Below are 19,348 nucleotides of genomic sequence, written 5' to 3' on the forward strand. Positions count from 1 at the left end.
GAAGTTATGAGGCAATGAAATTCTTCCTGAGGTCAGATCAACCGGCACCTTTCCGTTCCCAATTTCCAGCAATTGATGTGAGAATATCTCAGCTGATAGATCGTTTTGCAGCTGGACATGCATATTTGTAGCTAATTTTAATGTCTTTATGTGTTGCCACAAAGTAGAGTATTTCAGGCAAGCATTTATTTCATCCGCTGGTGTCGATCGAGGAATTACAGGTAATGTTTGCCTGAAATCCCCTGCAAGCAATATTAATGCGTTCCCAAATGGTCTGATGTTTCCATGCAAACCTTGCAATGATCAATCAAGAGCCTCAAGCGATTTTTTGTGCACCATTGTGCATTCATCCCAAACAAGAAGTTTGCATTTCTGCAATACTTTTCCCATGCCAGATGCTTTGGAAATGTTGCAGATGGGAGTTTCAATGAATTGCATGTTCAATGGCAATTTCAAAGCGGAATGAGCAGTTCTTCCGCCTGGTAGCAATGTCGCAGCTATTCTGGATGACACAAGAGCTAAGGCTATGTCATTTTGGGATCGAACTGCTGCCAGAATCAATCTAATTAGGAATGTTTTACCAGTTCCTCCTGGCACATCTAAGGAGAAGATTTCTCCAACCTCATTATTGACAGTTGGCATTATTTGATTGTAAATGCCTTTTTGCTCAGCGTTAGCTTAGGAAAATTTGATTGCACATACAACAAAGATTACCCATGTTGTAATTTTGTTCAAAACGCAATTCTACATCAAACAAAGCAGCAGCAGATCGATTCGGTGATGGCATTCCCAATTGATTGAGAACTTTGTTCGCGATTTCTAAGCACAAATCTTCAATCATTATCAACGCTTCGTTGTAGATTTCTGCTATGAAATCCATGTTCATATTTGAATTTTCCTTGAGTATTCGACGGAAAATATCTTCAGCCATGTGCGATTTATGTTTCTCCCATAACATTGAAATGGAATCGTAAAATATTTAGTATAGCGTGTGTTGCTTTTACATCCAACAGATGGCGCTGTTTTACAAAAAAAGCGTGTTTTTACCCATCACAGGTATGACATCTATATAATAGTAGGTATATAAAAAGATAAAAACACGCACGTATTCGAATGCAACGTTGTATCAAAATTTCAAAGCAATCGATGAAGAACTTTCGAAGATTTAAGATTTTGAACAAACGAACATTTACATTTTTATTTATATAGATAAAATTCATACAACTCATCACTGTCAAAAAACAGGAAATGGCCCTGGCCGGTTGGCTCAGTCGTAGAGCGTCGGCCTGGCGTGCAGGAGTCCCAGGTTCGATTCCTGGCCAGGGCACACAGGAGAAGCGCCCATCTGCTTCTCCACCCCTGCCCCTCTCCTTCCTCTCTGTCTCTTCCCCTCCTGCAGCCAAGGCTCCACTGAAGCAAAGTTGGCCCGGGCGCTGAAGATGGCTCCATGGCCTCTGGCTCAGGCGCTAGAATGGCCCTGGTTGCAACAGAGTAACGCCTCAGATGGGCAGAGCATCACCCCCTGGTGGGCATGCCGGGTGGATCCCTGTCGGGCGCATGTGGGAGTCTGTCTGACTGCCTTTCCGTTTCCAGCTTTAGAAAAATACAAAAAAAAAAAAAAGCAGGAAGTGCAAGTAAAGAATCTACAACCACTGTGTAAGAAGCACCCAGATTTTTGACCCCAAACTTTGCCAATAAAGGTGCTTCTTATACATGGGGAAATGTGGTATAATTATATTGTTGTTTTGATGCAAGTAATTTCCCTAAACTAAAATATGCAATGTTATGAGACTGATCTTATACAAATCAAGATAAAGTAAAACAGAACAGTAAAATTAGACTCAAAGTTAGCTAATATATGAGTTACTATGTATCTGTCTTACAGTAATGTTGGATTTGAGATATTTGCAACCACTAGCAAATCAAAATATTTCTTTTATTTCATATGTAACTTAAAATTTGAACCATCAAAGAGTATATTTAACAATAAAAACACCATAAACAACTTTCAAATCTTCTGTGTATTTAAATTTATCCAAATATACATAAGTTCATGAAAAATAATAACAATATAATTATACAAAGCAAACATAGGATAATCATTAAACTCCTTTGTAAAAAAAAGTATTTGTTAGTAATGCATAAGATCACCTCAATTACTTATTCTGCTGGAAGGAATAATTGTATTTGTTACAGAAATTTTAAACATGACCTTAATACTTGCAAGCACTACTTCATTTATCTGGAGGTCACTTATGAAACAGCCCCCACTAAATGCAACATAGCTAAAAAACTCAGAGCAAATAGAGCCCTAAATAACCAACAGAAAGGTCAGCGTTAATTTATACTGAGCAATCAGAAATTGACAGTCAGCATACTGAATTTTGGCACTACAGATATTTAGTGAAATTTATGCAGTCTTTTAATGTTATGAGAAACTCACAAAGACAGTAAATCATTAAGGGTAATGAATATTGGTGTTTCTACTACAGACCAGGGAGTAGTTAGTATTAAGATTTCTATTACAAACCTAAGAGCCAATGAAAATAAACATATATTCAAAAAAGCAAACAAAATAAGTATTCTAAAAGCTTTAAAAAATTAAACATAAAAGCAACAGAACTAAATTAGCCTAAATACCATACCACTATTATGATTAAAATAATTTGTACAGAATAGGAAAAACCCTTCATTAGTGTAACAGAGTTTGTGGACTGACAGCTACATGCCAAAAACTTTGATAAGCAGGGTTTGGGTTCAAGGTCAGTATGTTACTTGTTGTTTTTACTATTTGGTGGCCTTGCCCATTAACTAGACAAAGAGTCTAATTAGTATTTTGTAAACATTCCCAGTATTCCTAAACTTGTGTGATAAATGATCTTATAACTATATAAGTTACTTTCATTTTCAATTAGCATAACAATGTAAAATTCCTACAATGCAATAAAATAAAAATAACTCATTTTTTGAATTGTACAAAAGACAGCTACTTCACCATAGAAGATAAGCAAGATGGCCAAAAAAGCACATTTTAAAAGATGCTCATATTGTTAGTCATCAGGAAGATGCAAATTAAACCCACAATGAGATACTATAAACCCCATAAAGGACTAAAATTAAACTGATAATACCAAGTGTTAACAAGAACACAGAACAACTGATGTTCCCACACTTTGCTGAAGGAAGTATAAAATGGTACAACATTGTAGGAAATCTTCTTAGTAGTTTCTAACCAAGTTAAACATACAATTACTATATGGCCCAACAATTCTAATCCTCTAGCACTGAAGTGAAGAGCAAAATATGCAAAGTGTTTCTACCCAGAGAAGCCCACCTGAGTTGCAGAGCCCAGGGCTTTTACTGGAGACTTGTAATACAGGCACACTTGCCAGGGTGCCAACCCATGATTACCAAAACTACAGACCTTGCCAAGAACCAAAGTGAGTCTTCACCATAAACCATGTTTTGCACAATCTAAACAACCTAGTACTGTACAGTTCCTATTCAGCTGTACAAAAACCACCTATCACTTAGTACATAAGGAACATCCCAAGGGCTAGGTTCTCAGGAGGTAGTCAAGGGTCAGCCAAAAAAGCAGGCCGTCCTGAAGATACATGAGAGTTGAACACTATCAGGTAAGCTGCATTATTAACATTTTCACAAAAATGTTCACAGCAATATTATTCACGGTGACAAAAGCTGGAAATAATTCAAATGTCCATCAACAGATGAACAGACCAGCAAACTGAGTTTTATATTCATACAAAAGATTATTATATAGCAATTAAAAAAAGAAGTTACAGATACACAAGACAAGAAAAACTCCCATATGTTGGTGGGAGGAATATTCAGAAAAAGACAGTTTCTAGAAGTCAACACCTGGAGGAGGTGGGTTACACCCACTACTCTGAGAGACTACTTCCCCCTCAGCTGTCTATAATTCAAAATAGGGGTGGAACATCTGCTCTGGCTTTTGTTTCCCTGATACCACATTCTAAGCTAACAGGGCCCTGGCAGGGTAGCTCAGTTGAAGAAAGCCTCATCCTGATACACCAAGGCCGCAGGTTTGATCCATGGCCAGCACACACACAGGAATCAACCAATGAATGCATAGACAAGCGGAACAACAAATCAATGTTTCTCCTCTCCACCTCTCTCCCTTCTTCTCTCAGTAAAGTCAATACACAAATACACTTTCTTAAAAAAAAAAAAAAAGCATTCTAAACTATCATCTGGTAATCTGACTGTTCTTTCCCAGTGTCCTTTGTAAAGATTTTTGCCTTTAATCCACAAATGTTGTATTATAAAGACAGAAATTAAGTTACTCCTTTTGTATGTTTCAGATCTGTTCTAATATCAAGTTAGGCTTATATATTTAAATGAAAAAAGTGCTGCTACCACTATCATGAAACAGAGAAAGTGCTTCCTTTCAAGTTCTATTTCCAAAGGATAATTATTCTTAATGCCAGTAGTGATGACACGCTAATATCCTGACATTTTTATAAAGTATGCTTACTTATAAATGTTTTTGTTAAAAGATTGCTACTAACAAGTAAAAGGTAAACAGACTATTTGGTTTAATAGTTCCACTAACATCAAAGAAAACATATTAAGAAAAGAATTTTAGACCTCATGTCCACAGACACTGGCAAAATTAAACTCATGAGAGCATTTAAGTCTGGCTCCCAGTATTTGTGGTCAGTTTGGCTTATATAAACTCTTATAAAAATTCTCTAAAATAAATTAAACTCACAAAGCAAGTTCTTTTTCAAAACACTTATCAAGAACTAGCATAAACAAGGGGACAGAGAGCCATGGACACTGTGGCAAAGAATGGTGATTCTTACGATTTCTAAAATGTACACAAAGCAAACAGTCTACCTTTTAAAAAAACTTATTAAATTATAACTCACATAAAAATTAACTTGCATAAATTAAGCTTTTAAATTTTTATACATGCATTATTCCTCCCAGCTACCAATGAAAACAGAGACAAAATAACTTAGTCAATACTGTGATACAATCATTGTCACAAAGCTTTTTGTTTCGTAGAGCCAAAGTATAAACATATTTTGGGAGCCTGACCAGGTGGTGGTACAGTGGATAGCTTTGGCCTGGGATGCTGAGAACCTAGGCTTGAAACCACAAGGTCGTGAGTTTTAGCGTGGGGTTGCTGGCTTGAGCATGGGATCATATATGTGATCCCATGTTCACTGGCTTGAGCCCAAAGGTTTATTCGAGTCCAAGGTCACTGGCTTGCCTGGAGCCCCCAGGTCAAGGCACACGTGAGAAAGCAATCAATGAACAACTAAGGTGTAGAAACTATGATTTGATTCTTCTCACCCTCTCCCTTTCTGTCTGTCTCCCTGTCTGTTTCTCATTCTCTTAAAAAAAAAAAGATATTTTGGAGAAAAAAAAAGATATTTTGGGAACTCTAAAAGCCTTCTAAAAGTATCCCATTTACTCAGCTGAAGAAATATCTAGGGTCAAGGCTGCTAAATGGCATATCCAATACCCATTTTCCTTTCAGTTGGCAATCTCCTTTTTTTCCTTCTCCCTTCTTCCTGTTTCCTGCCTGAAATGGATACATGATAGCTTAAATTCCAGTCACCTTTTTGGAATCTGTGGGGACCTTAAGATGAAAATCATGTGCCCTGTCCGGATAGCTCAGTTGGTCCAAGTGTCATCACAATACACAAACACTGCCAGTTTGATCCTGGTCAGGGCACATGCAGAAACAGATTGGTGTTTCTGTCTCTCTATATATATCTCTCTATATAAAATCAATAATTTTTTTAATTTAAAAATATGAAAATCATGTCCTAAGGATATGAAGCAGAGGAGAAATGAGCTGAGGACCCTCACAACGCCATGGTGCTGCCATACCAGCCTGGACGGCCCGTCTCCAGACTGATTTTAAGTGAGAAGGAAAAACCAGTACATTAGTTAAGCCATGTATTTCCAATCTGTTACTAGCAGCCAGGTATAATTCCTGAAACAAGATCTGGTACAAGAAATGGGGGAACACAAACATTTACTCCTGCGCTATCCTGAACCCTTGGTGGGCCTGCCTATAAGGGCAGAGTATAACAGATCTCAATTAACTTCTGCCACTGAGCATGGTAATCAAGAGCTACCAAAGAATGCCCTGGTTTCAGGATATACTTCCCCTTGTGTTCACTGTGTAGTAGCAACTCTATTTCCCTTAATAGTTAGCATAAATCACCCCACCAATATGGTATCTAGGATTATTGCCTGTTCATTCAGTGAAAAAGACTATAAAAATGGTCAGGTAGAAATCACACCTCCTCATTCGATGAAACTATTGTTTTATCCTGGCTGGAAGTACTCTGATATAGCTATTAAGAATTCTCTATCAGGGCCCTGGCTAGTTGGCTCAGCAGTAGAACACTGACCCAGCAAGTGGATGTCCTGGGTTCGATTCCTGGCCAGGGCACACAGGACAAGTGCCCATCTGCTTCTCCACCCTTCCCCCTCTCCTTTCTCTCTCTCTTCTCCTCTCGAAGCCAAGGCTCTATTGGAGCAAAGTTAGCCCGAGCTTTGAGGATGGCTCCATGGCCTTCGCCTCAGATGCTAGAATGGCTCCAGTTGCAATGGAGCAACACCCCAAATGGGCAAAGCATCATTACCCCATAGTGGGCTTGCCAGGTGGATCCCAGTCAGGTGCATGCAGGATTCAGTCTCTCTGCTTCCCTGCTTCTCACTTCAGAAAAATACAAAAAAAAAAAAAAAAAAAAGACACACAAAAGAATTCTCTATCAGCAGAGTTCAGCTACACAGTAAGAAGCCAAAGATTTGTGAGTAGTTCACAAGAAATAATAGCACAAACTACATGTTCACTTAGTAATCAAAACATGTACACAGATTATGGGAAGAAGAGAACAGTGGTCACATATAGTAGTCACTGGTCCACATCGTTCTCTAAAATATGGAGTAAGCACTTCACAATTCATTATTTGAAGCTAATCGAGTATGGATAATCAAACCTGACACTAAGATCAAGAAAAATTATAGACTAGTCTCAATCTATGAACTGATTTTTAAAAGATACAAAACAAGATAGCAACAAATCAAATCCAGCAAAAGACTTAAAAACAAACCAAAATCTCCAGTGACCAATCTGGGGGTATCCTAAGGATGCAAAGTTGGTCTAAGAATTACCTATCCATGTAATGCATCAGTTGAAAGAACTTAAAAAACAAACAAAACCTCACATAATTATCTCCCCAATAAAATGTATCCAATGCAACAAATATCTACTTGAGTATGTTCCAGGTATCCTTCTAGGGCTCATGAATATGGCTAAACCCCTCCTCTCATAATGCCTACTTCTAGAGGGGAAAAGAAGGCAGTCTTCAGTAAGCCAAGAAGACAGCCCACACCAGAAACTGAATGTGCTGGCCCCCTCATTTTGTACTTCCCAGTCTCCAGAACAGTGAGAAATAAATATCTGCTGTTTAAGACACCTAGTCTATGGTACATATTTTGTTGGAGCAGCCTAAGCTAAATAAAAACATAGCCATTCTAGTGGGTATGTAGTAGTATCCCATTGGGGAATTAATTTGCATTTCCCTAATGAAGAACAATGTGGAACATCTTTATATATATGCTTATAAGCAATTTATATTATATATCTTATTGGTAAAATTTCTAGTCAAATATTTTGCTTATTTTTAAATCATTTGTATAATTAATAGTTGGTAAGAACTGTTCATATATTCTGACTATAAACCCTTTGAGATACAAGATTTACAAATTATTTTCTGTCTGTGGCTTATATTCATTTTTTAATTGTGCCTTTTTAAAGGACAATTTTTAATTTAGATAAAGTCAAATTTATCAAGGTTTCGCTTATCAGCAGTACTGCATTTGGTATCATATCTAAGAACTCTCTCTACATCAACATCATAAAGATATATCCTTTGATTTCCTCTAGATGTTTTATACTTTTATAGTTTAGGTCTATGATTGGTAAATTTTATACATGATGTGAGGTAAGGCTCAATGTTGATGTTAAGTCTTGTTGCATGTAGTTATCCAACTTATACAATTTTTGGTGAAAATGAACTGAATTAATTTGAATTGCCACAGTTGCTGAAAAATCCACTAACCATTAATATAGGGATCTGATTTTGGTCTGAATTCTATGGCTCTATATACCCTATCCATTTGTAATATCAGTGTTTTGTTTACTATGTTGTATAGTACAGTGGTCCCCAACCTTTTCTGGGCCACGGACCGGTTCAATGTTAGAAAATATTTTCACAGATGGGCCTTTAGGGTGGGGCGGATAAATGTATCATGTGACCGAGACAAGCGTCAAGAGTGAGTCTTAGACGAATGTAACAAGCGTCAAGAGTGAGTCTTAGACGGGTGTAACAGGGAATCTGGTCATTTTTTAAAAAATAAAACATTGTTCAGACTTAAATATAAGTAAAACGGAAATAATGTAAGTTATTTATTCTTTCTCTGTGGACCGGTACCAGTCCACGGCCCGGGGGATTGGGGACTACTGGTATAGTAAGTTTTAAAATCCAATAGTGTAATTCTCTATTGTTATTTTTTTTCGAAACTGTTTTTGGCTACTCTAGGTCCTTTGCATTTCTACATAAATTTTAGGATCCACTTGTCAACTTAAAATAAATAAAGACTGTGGGTCAATTTAATGAAAAATTGTCATAACTGTCATCTTTACAATATTACCATATTTTTTTACTCCATAAGCTGCACTTTTTTCCCCACAAAAGTGGAGGGAAAATGCCCATGCGTCTTGTGAAGTAAAAAATATACTATTTTATTAAATATTTTAACACACCATTTAGTTCAGATTTTTTTTTCTTATTTTCTTCCTTAAAACCCTAAGTATGTCTTATGGTCATTATGATCAGGTGCGTCTTATGGAGCAAAAAATATGGTAGGTCTTTAAATCTATTAACATTAACCATTTCTTTGTTTTTTGATCTTCTTTAATCTTATCAATAATTTTTTGTTATTTTTAGTCTATAAGTCTTTCACTTCTTTTGTTAAATGCAATCTCAGTATTCCTTTTGATGCTTGTGAATAGAATTTTCATTCATTTTATTTGAATTGTCCGTTTCTATTTTTTTAATTTATTGATTGATTTTAGAGATAGCAGCAGGGAGAGATATATAAGCATCAATTTACTGTCCACTCATCCATGCATTCATTGGTTGATTCTTCTATATGTCTCTATGGGAACCTGCAACCTTGGCGTATCGGATGACTCTAAGCAAATGAGCTACCTGGCCAGAGCATCAGTTTCTAATTTTCAGATTGATGTTGCATCCTGTAACCCTGCTCAACTTGCTTATTGATTCTGTGAGATTTTCTACCTATCAGGTCTCATGTCAGCTGAGAAAATAAGAGTCTAAATTCTTCCTCTCCAGTTTGAATGTGTTTATTTATTTACTTGGATTTACTGCACTGGCTAGAATCCCCATTACAATGTTGAAAAATGCTGGTTAAGGCAGCCTTATTCCTAATCTTACATTCTGGCCTTATTCCTAATCTTAGACAAAAAGTATTCAGCTTTGTATCATCAAATAAAATAGTGATAGTAGGTTCTTCATAGATGATCTTCCTCAGATTAAGAAAGTACCCTCTGTAACTAAGCTGAGAGTTTCTATCAGTAATGGATATTGCATTTTATAAAAATAGATGAGTTTTCATATCTATTGAGATGATCATGTGGTTTTTGTATTTTATTCTATTAATATGGTATGTTATATGAATTGATTTTTGGATATTATGGTTTGGGCCTTCCCCATTTCTACAACGCCTGCAATTCAAGCAAAATAAAAATAAAAAGTTAGGGTCTAACTAGGCGGTGGTGCAGTGGACAGAGTGTCAGACTGGGACGCGAAGGACCCAGGTTCAAAACCCCAACATCGTCAGCTTGAGCACGGGCTCATCTGGTTTGAGCAAGGCTCATCAGCTTGAGCCCAAGGTTGCTGGCTTGAGCAAGGGGTCACCTGGTCCGCTGTAGCCACACCCCCCTCAAGACACATATGAGAAAGCAATCAATGAACAACTAAGGTGCTGCTACGAAAAACTGATGCTTTTCATCTCTCTTCCTTCCTGCCTGTCTGTCCCTATCTGTCCCTCTCTCTGTCTCTGTCTCTGTCACACACACACACACACACAAAAAAAAAAAAAAAAGAAAACAAGAAGTTAGGAAAAAATATTAGGTAAAAGAAATTCACTTAACAGAAAATAAAAGAAAGTAGATGGTAATAGAATTAATACTAAAAACTTTAAGAAGGTTAGAGAAAACAGTAGAAAGTAAACATAATAAATTACTGTACAATAAATAACAGATAAGAACTTAAAGGTTAAAATAATTTTTAAACAACACTAGAATTCAAATAAAAGGTTAAACATATACATAAAAGACTAAGAGGCTCAAACATGAGATTAAAACAGAACTGAGAACAAAAAGTCAGACAAAAAGCAGTTTTAAAAAAAGGTATCGAGAAGTTTAAAAACACAGATGAAGAAATAAATAAAAATACTCAAAAAAAAGAATGAATCTTTAATGTTTCTGGGGTGGATACAACATCGTCAAATGAAGGATCGGGTCCCTATGAGTATAGGGCAAAGGGACAGCAATTAAAAACTTGACCCTCTCTTCCTTCAACAAACTCCAGGTACTATCTCCTTTGTATGCAGCTTCAGTGAACTGGAAACTGTTAACCAAGCAACAGCTGGGGAGCTGGGGAGCAGGGTGTGGATAGAAGCAGCTGTCTGCCTAACTTCCGCAAACTTTCCAGAACAAAAAAATCACCCGAAGTTCCATTAATGAAACATTCTCAACAATGTAGTTTGCAGACCACAGGATTAGCAGAGATGCTGTTTGCCTTTCCAGTAGCAGCTATTGTGTCCCTCACACCAAGCATTCACCAGTGGGGAGCACTTTTATTCAGAAAAATCCCTTTGAAGCAGAAATAATTCTATTAAAAGTCCACTCTTGAGGACACAACTTTTTAATATTCTGTGTAAAGTGTTCATAGAGCATACTTTTAAGAAGTACTCGTGCAATTTCAGTTGTTACACTAGTCACTTTGTTTTCAAAGAACACCAATTTTACTTGAAAAAAGAACGGACAGATGAGCAATGGTTAGCCAGACTTGAATATATTAGGCAGGCTTCCTAAAAAATGAGTAAAGTGAGCCTATCACTTCAAAGGAAATAAATGAGAATATTTTTTTTGCCAATGATACGATCTGAGCTTTCAAGAGAAAATTAGAATTTCTGGAAAACTTGAATCCACCACCTTGAGCCTTACATCTCTCAAATATATAAACCTTTTTTTAAATAAGAACTGTGGGGATATTAATGAAATGCAAGGGTAAATCAGAATTTCTCTGGATGTAATCTTGCATGAGTATTGTTTAAAAGGTCCTCAAGATGACTTCTGAAGCTGCCCTGGGGGTTCAGAACTGCCAAGTATTCCCACAGGTAACATCCCCAGAACTATTTATTAAAATGAAGCTCATTTAATGACAAGCAGCTCCAGCTTAGAAAATGATATCACTTTGGACTATGCCTTTCACTAATAAGGTGATCTCTAACATCTCTAAATACCATGTTTTTTATCTTTAAAATGATGAAAATACCTCCCAAAAATGACATTCATAAAAATCAAATAAAATGTTCAATATGAAAGTCTTGCGTAGTACCTGGCAAGGTTAGATAATGAAAATGTGTTAATATATTGGAAATGATTAAATGAACTATAGAATCTCACAGAAGGGATATATTAAAATTGTGTTTTGGATTATTTGGATTCTGTGTCATCCTCAGGATCCAGGAGAAAACATCTAACAGGTAGTTAGATGATGACTAACATTTCTAGAGAAATAGCTGAGCTTGAGGATGTTTAACTATTGTAGAAGCTATATAATTCTTTCAGGCTCCTAGCTGTAGGTCACCACCTGAGTCAAAATCAAAGGCCTGTTAGCCTTAGCTAAAATAAATATAATTGACTTTATGACAACCATTAATATTCATCTAATTAAATCTTTCTGCTTTGATTCTATGGTCATCAAGGAATCTTCTATTCATAATTTGGCTTTTCATGCAGATTTCCTCCCTAGAGCAGTGTCTCAACTATCCTATCCCATCGTAGTTATATTTCCAGCTACAACCCAACTTCTACACAGAATCAAACCCAAATCCCTAAATTACCTACTGCTTACAATGATTAACTTAGTTCCCATGCATTTAAAATGATACTAGGGGCACACTATCCTTGGGAAGATTGAGAAAAACACTAAAATCATTTCCTATAGGCTTAATTCTCTCCATGAAACCAACTGAAAAGGGTGCATCAATTAACATTCCAGTTTAGAAGTCTTTGTAACCTTGGTTATAATAAATTAATCCAATAGCCTCTAGGTTCAATGATAAGATAGGCTTTATGAACCTGAACTGCACAAAGATAAAAGTTGGCTTATCTTGTCACGTGTTCTATAGCATAAATACAATTTTTAATGTCACAAAGGAGACAGATCCTCTCCAAAATTGTTTTTGAAAACCCAATTTATATCCTTCCAATATATTTGTACTGAAAAGGCAACATTTCATTTAACAGCACCATTTCAAAAGTTTTAACTTAATAGGTCAAATTTAAATTTTATAATATAAATTAATGTATTCTTCATAGATATAAATTTTATCTTAAAATACTATAAAAACATTTCTAAAATCCACACAAAACAGACAGAATTTTATGGGACCTATAGATCAAGAGAAAAGGCAAAGGTTAGAGCTAAAGCAGCTAAATTAAAATCCAATACAACTCTTTAAAAATTATTCTATCAATAGAAACTTCGGCAGATGATTTTTTAGTTTCCAATTTAGTTTCCTACTGAAATTTTATTCAGCATCTTAATTTAGTATTTTAAAAAAAGGCATCCCTCTCCTAACTCAGCACTTAAACATTTTTTTAAAAGCTCGAGTCTTATGTTTATTCAAAGAAAAATTTTTGGAAACCGTTAAGTGGTTATTATAAAGTTTTATAATCCAACATTAGGAAAGGAACAGAAAGAAAGAGAGGGAGAGAAGGACTAATCAACTATAATCCCCTGGATTAAACTGGCTCTATATAGTACAGTGGCACCTTGAGATACGAGTTTAATTCGTTCTGTAACCGAGCTCGTAAGTCAGTCAACTCGTATATCAAACAAATTTCTCCCATTTAAAATAACTGAAATAGATTTAATCTGTTCCAGCCCTGTGAAACATCCCCAAACCATCCTAAATTATGAAAAAAGACATGGTTTTAATTAAGAAACACACATGTATACTTTACCAATGCATAACAAAATAAATGAAATAAAAGAAAAAAGTGTTATTTAGTACTGTATTCTTACCTTGGAGACTGATGAGTGCAGCTAATGGAAGTGAATGGTGGAGGAGGAGGGAGAGAGGAAGGGATGCAGGCACTGTAGACACGTAAACTAAAACTGCACTTTCTTAACACTAAATGTAAATTAAAACTGCATCTTCTTTACTTTAAACAAAACTAAAACCGCACTTTCTTTACTTAAAATGAAACCACAAACACTTAATAAAGTGCATTTTTTTTACAATTAACTTTAAACTTAACCTAAGCTTAACATTATGTATTTTTCATTCAATCGTCACCTGTTTTTGCCTTTTTGGCTGCACTTTCAGCACTTTCACTTGCACAACTTTTGAATAAAAATCTATCCAAAGAGGTTTGCTTTTGCCTGCCTTTTAAAATGTTATGGAAATGTGACAAACAAGTGTCATTAAAAAGTGCTGAAGCATGACCAGTTGAAACTTTTTCTGGGTGTTTCTTTTCAATGAAACTTGAAAGCTTCTCCCACATTGCCAGCATGTCTTTAATTTCACTTGGAGAAATCACTTCCTCCGACACTGCCTCCTCCTCACTACTAATCTCTTGCAGAAGCTCCGTATGTTGCATCATTTGTAGCTCCTTCAACTCCTCAGTTGAGAGTTCCTCCTCATGTTCCTCGATGAGCTCGTTTACGTCACCGTCATCTACTTCCAGACCCATCGACTTTCTGAGGGACACAATCTCCTCCAATGCTTCTACCTCGGTCTCGGTCTCTGGTTCGAATCCTTCGAAGTCCCTGTCAGCAACAACATCAGGCCATAACTTTTTCCATGCTGAGTTCAAGGTTCTTCTTGTAACCTCTTGTCATGCCAAGTCAATAATGCGTAAACATATCACGATGTTGTAGTGATCTTTCCAAAACTCTCAAAGGGTTAGATTTATATTCTCAGTCACCTCAAAGCAGCGGTGGTAAAAGTGCTTTGTGTAAAGCTTTTTAAAGTTGGAAATGACCTGCTGATCCATAGGTTGCAAGATTGAAGTCGTGTTGGGTGGGAGGTAGAGGGCTTTCATGAATTTGAACTCATCGAGAATGTCATCTTCAAGACCGGGTGGGTGGGTTGGAGCATTTTCAAGGATTAGTAATGCTTTTATCAGGAGTGTATTTTCTTGAAGATATTTCTTCACTGCAGGACCAAAGACAAGATTTACTCATTCAATAAAAAACTGCCGCACAACCCATGCTCTAGCATTGGTGCGCCACATAACCTGCAGTTTTTCTTTCAGAATCTTGTGAGTCTTAAAGGCTCGAGGATTTTCAGAATGATACACTAGCAGTGGCTTTACTTTACAGTCACCGCTAGCATTTGCACACAATGCAAGGGTCAGACGATCCTTCATGGGTTTATGGCCTGGCAGCTTCTCTGTGGTGATGAAAGTCCTCCAGGGCATTTTTTTCCAAAACAATCCTGTTTCGTCACAGTTGAACACTTGTTGGGGGATGTAGCCTTCCTTTGCAATAAGCGCAACAAAACGTGCAATGTACTCCTCAGCTGCCTTAACGTCAGCACTTGCAGCTTCACCATGCCTCACCACTGAGTGGATGCCAGATCTCTTCTTGAAATTTTCAAACCAGCATGACTTGCCTTAAACGTATCTTCTGCTGCCTCTTTTGAAGTTGATGGTTCTTTCTTCTTCATGTCGCCGTAAATAATACAAATAATACGTGCCTTTTCACACTGTATCTCCTGCCAGCTCTTTCTCTTTCACCCACACCAGCAGAAGCTTCTCCATTTCTTCATGGATATTTGTCCTTAAATGGAACAAAATTGTAGTTCCTTTCACTGGATTTGAGTCTTTGATGGCATCCTTTTGTTTAAGGATGGTACAAATTGTAGATGTTTTTTGGTCAGACAGCCTTGCCAGTTCAATCACTCATACACCACGCTCATGTTTTTCTATTATTTCTTGCTTTACTTCTATCAACATCATTCTCTTCTTCTCACCATTGTCCTTTACATTCACTTTCTTCGGCCTCATGATAGCACACAAAAAAAGTTAGTAAAAAATGCAAAAATGATGCAAGAATGAGTACAGCGCACAAGATTCGACTTGATTTTGTGGGTAACACGTGAGAAAAAACGAGATGCTGGTCCTGTGCTGCTGATATTGGACCTGTGCGCCAACGCTCCAACTAGCAGCAGCTTCCTGAATCATGACTCATGTCTCGGAATTTCATTCGGATCTCGAACAAAAATACGGACCGATTCACAGCTCGTATCTTAAAAAAATTCTTATGTTTGTCTACTCGTATCTCAAGGTACCACTGTAGAGTTGTTACAAATTCCCCAGAGAACACTCTACTAGTATCAATATTTTCAAAAATTCCTAGGAAGCTGAGAAGTTTTAAATAAGAGTACAAGTGGGAAACTGGTAATAGAAACAGAAGAGGAGACCTGAGATTTCAAGTAATTTGGACCTCCACAAAAAAATGTTACAAGTGAACCTACATAAGCAAAAGTAGGTAAAAGAAGTCTCAGAAATCATGAGGATGAATGCTTATTACTCAGTCCTGGTGTCAAACAGTAATCTCAAATGTGATACCAAAATTAAAAGTTTACATATAGCTTTATTCTACATGTTGGTTAGCTGCCTAGACAGAAAATGAAACTAAAAAGTACTTACTATAGTAACCATATAATACAGTGTCCTCAATCTGTCTGCTGACATTAGCATTAGCCCAGTCCTAGGACAAAAAGGAACAATAGAAATATTAATAAAACATGTATTTAATAATTATAATTAAGTTTTAATATGACTGAAAATCTCTTATAAATGTATCAACTCTAACAGCTACGTTCTATGCCTTCAAGAAGAGATAGACAAATAAATGCTGCGAGAAGAACACAGTTCTGGGGAAATACATATAAACAGGAGCCGCCTAACTCATACTGAAGATCAGGGGTGGTGTACCAAAATAACTCTAAACCGAGACCTGAAGAAACAGAAGTCATTCTCAGGGGAAAAAAAAAACCAAACAAGAAAAAACGGAACACACATGGAGAGTTTGAAAAAAACAAACAAAGAAAAACTAAACAGCTTCAGCAGTGCTTTGGGAAAGGTAGGAGAAAGCTGGGAGAGTGCTGGGAAGGAAAATGGCTTGAAGGACTAGTATGCTAAGTATTTTGGACTTTGTCCTAAGGGCATGGGAAAACAGTGATGAATTTTTATGCCAAGTGACAAATATGATTTGTATTTTAGAAAATACTGTATATACTTAAGCATAATACATTTTTTTAAAAGTACCTAAAAGAATAGTCAATCTAAGCTCCTTTAAATTCATTCCACAGAAGTGTTCTTTAAATTAGTAATTTAAATTTAATAATTCAACTAAGAAAATTCATTCAAATTACCCTGACCAGGCGGTGGCACAGTGGATAGAGTGTTGGCCTACCTGGGACACAGAGGACCCAGGTCTGAAACCTCAAGCTCTTGGCTTGAATGTGGGCTCATGCAGCAAGGGCTTACCAGCTTGAGCAGGGGGTTACTGGCTTGAGTGTGGGATCATAGACATGACCCCATTGTCGCTGGCTTGAGCCCAAGGTCACTGGGCTTGAGCAAGCAGTCACTAGCTCAGCTGGAGCCCACCCAGTTCCAGCACATATGAGAAAGCAATCAGTGAACAACTAAGGGGCCACATGAAGAATTATGCTTCTCTCTCTCCCTTCCTATCTGTCTGTCCCTATCTGTCTCTCTCTCTCTTTCTCTCTCTCACTAAAAGAAAAAAATCATTCAAATTAACCTTCTCAAATTAAAAAATCTGTACTTTAATGAATTAGAATTGAGATATAATGGCAAGTCTTTTGTTGAAGATCCTAAATTTTATGCATGTGAAAAATTAAACCTGACCACTGCTATTTAGTGAGGCTCAAATTAGAATCAATTAGTAATCATTATTTTTCTATGTACTTTAAGAAGTCAAGTCAATATAAATCTCTCACTACAAGGACTCTTAAAGAAAGGTATCCACATTTAATTCTCCTAAAAGCATTTAGTTTTCTTTTCTCCTATTTTTCTTTTTAACCTATGAACACCTCTAACAAAGAATATCTATGAATTTCTTACTGATAAACATCTAAAAGAAGAAAAATGTAGAAAATAAAAATTTAGTACCACAAATGCAAAACCTTAACACATAATACACAATAAAAATAGTATTTTTCCAATACTGTTAAGACTATAAGAAAACTTAAGAATAGGCTAATAAAATATTTATGTTAACTATCAACTATACACTATTAAAAAGATCTAAATCAATGGAAAATCACATGTTCTCATATGAAAAGACTGTAAATACCAAATCCCTCCTGATTAATTCATAAAACTATATATTGCTAACCAAAATACAAATTACTAGAGGTTTTTATGACATGCTGATTCTCAAAGTCATCTGAAAAAACACAGACGAGATAGGAATATTTTCTTTTAATAAGACCAACAGTAAAGAATTTACCCAATTACTAGACTTGATTAAGAAAACATGAACATCAGCAGCTAAGAGTTGATGTTTCTCACCCTCTCTCCCCTTCCTGTTTCTTTCTAAAAAAGGAAAGAAAAAAAATTTATTATTATAGTAACCTTTCACTTTCCTAAGTGGCAAAATTTAAAACATTAATAATATCCAGCAGTGTGGAGGAAAAGCCATCTCCAACAGAGTAACAGTAAGAAAGATAATTGATAATTTGGACATTCTTTGCTGGAATCTATCCTAAAAAGATTCACATAAATCAGGACAGCTATAAGTACATAGATATGGTTTAAGACAAGCAGTACTAACCAATGAATGACCTCAAGATCTCTTACTGGGTTGCCAGGCAACAAGCTAGCTCAAATGGAGTATCCTTTCCCACACAGTAGGAGGAGCTGCACCCAATGTCAATTACAGTATACACTCAAGGGACCAAGAGTTTCTAGGTGTTCAGCAACTGGAATATCCTAGAATCCCATGAACAACTGGTATCTAAGTCCACACTCCTTGGAACCCAAGTCTTATCTACAGCAGTACTTATCTACAGCAGGAAGGTTACTCTTCTGCTTGCCCAGTAAGAAGAGTGGGTAGACATAACCTCTGCTGAGACACCTGCACTTTGAGAAAGCTCACCTCTTTACAGAATGTCAAGTACATAAGCACTTGTGTGCTTGCCACTCCTTAATCCCCATAAATTCCAGCCTACACCAAGTAATGTTTATTGATTTTTCACCATGAACCTTATACACAACATTCAGCATTGCGTTGTTTAAAATATTAAAAAACAAAACTAAAGACAATCTTTATACATGGGGAGAAACAGTAAAATGTATTACTACACATTCATAACATGGAATATCAAATAGACATTAAAAACAAGGAAATCTATATAAACTAGCCTATATGGACATCCATGAAGTAATTTTGAGTGGGTGGAAACATAACAAATTGCACTGAAAGAAACACCCACATATATACAGAAAAATGGAAAGGCTCACCACACAGGAATGGAAAAGCACTGAGGATAATTCTTTGCAATGATCAGATTTTTTTCATTGATGATTCAAGTATCTAAATGAAATATGCACATAAGCAAAGCCTCAGTTCCTAACAATTGTTTCTTTAGTGACTGTTTACACACCAAAACAGATGTTTTAAAAGATTTCTGAAATTTTAATATTTTTGAAACACAATAATTATATCTATCCTTATGCAAACTCCCTACCAATTTCCAAGACAACCCCATTTAGAATCTTTTAAAAGTTAAACTTTGAAATTGAATAAGATCCCAACATCAGGAAAAAATTTTAATGTAGAGAGTGAAGGTAAATTAAAGCCCAAGAGTCACTGAAATTTAGTATCTTTTACCCTGTAATGTTCTTTTGTTTAACCAAATCTTGTGCCAATAAGAGTATTACTGTTACTATTTTAAAGCTAAAAATATGTGTAAAACATAC

General features: G+C 36.2%; 1 protein-coding gene across 1 annotated transcript in view; it reads right to left on the reverse strand.

Annotated features, from left to right (window-relative positions):
• The window catches only part of LMBRD1 (LMBR1 domain containing 1), a 124,779-nt gene that overhangs the window by 86,603 nt on the left and 18,828 nt on the right, over positions 1-19,348 (reverse strand). The window contains exon 3 of the mRNA XM_066253193.1: positions 16,049-16,109. Within this exon, the coding sequence (XP_066109290.1) occupies positions 16,049-16,109 (61 nt within the window). The remainder of the gene's footprint in view (positions 1-16,048; positions 16,110-19,348) is intronic.

Source organism: Saccopteryx bilineata, chromosome 1 (genome assembly GCF_036850765.1).
Source record: "Saccopteryx bilineata isolate mSacBil1 chromosome 1, mSacBil1_pri_phased_curated, whole genome shotgun sequence".
Lineage (NCBI taxonomy): Eukaryota > Metazoa > Chordata > Mammalia > Chiroptera > Emballonuridae > Saccopteryx > Saccopteryx bilineata.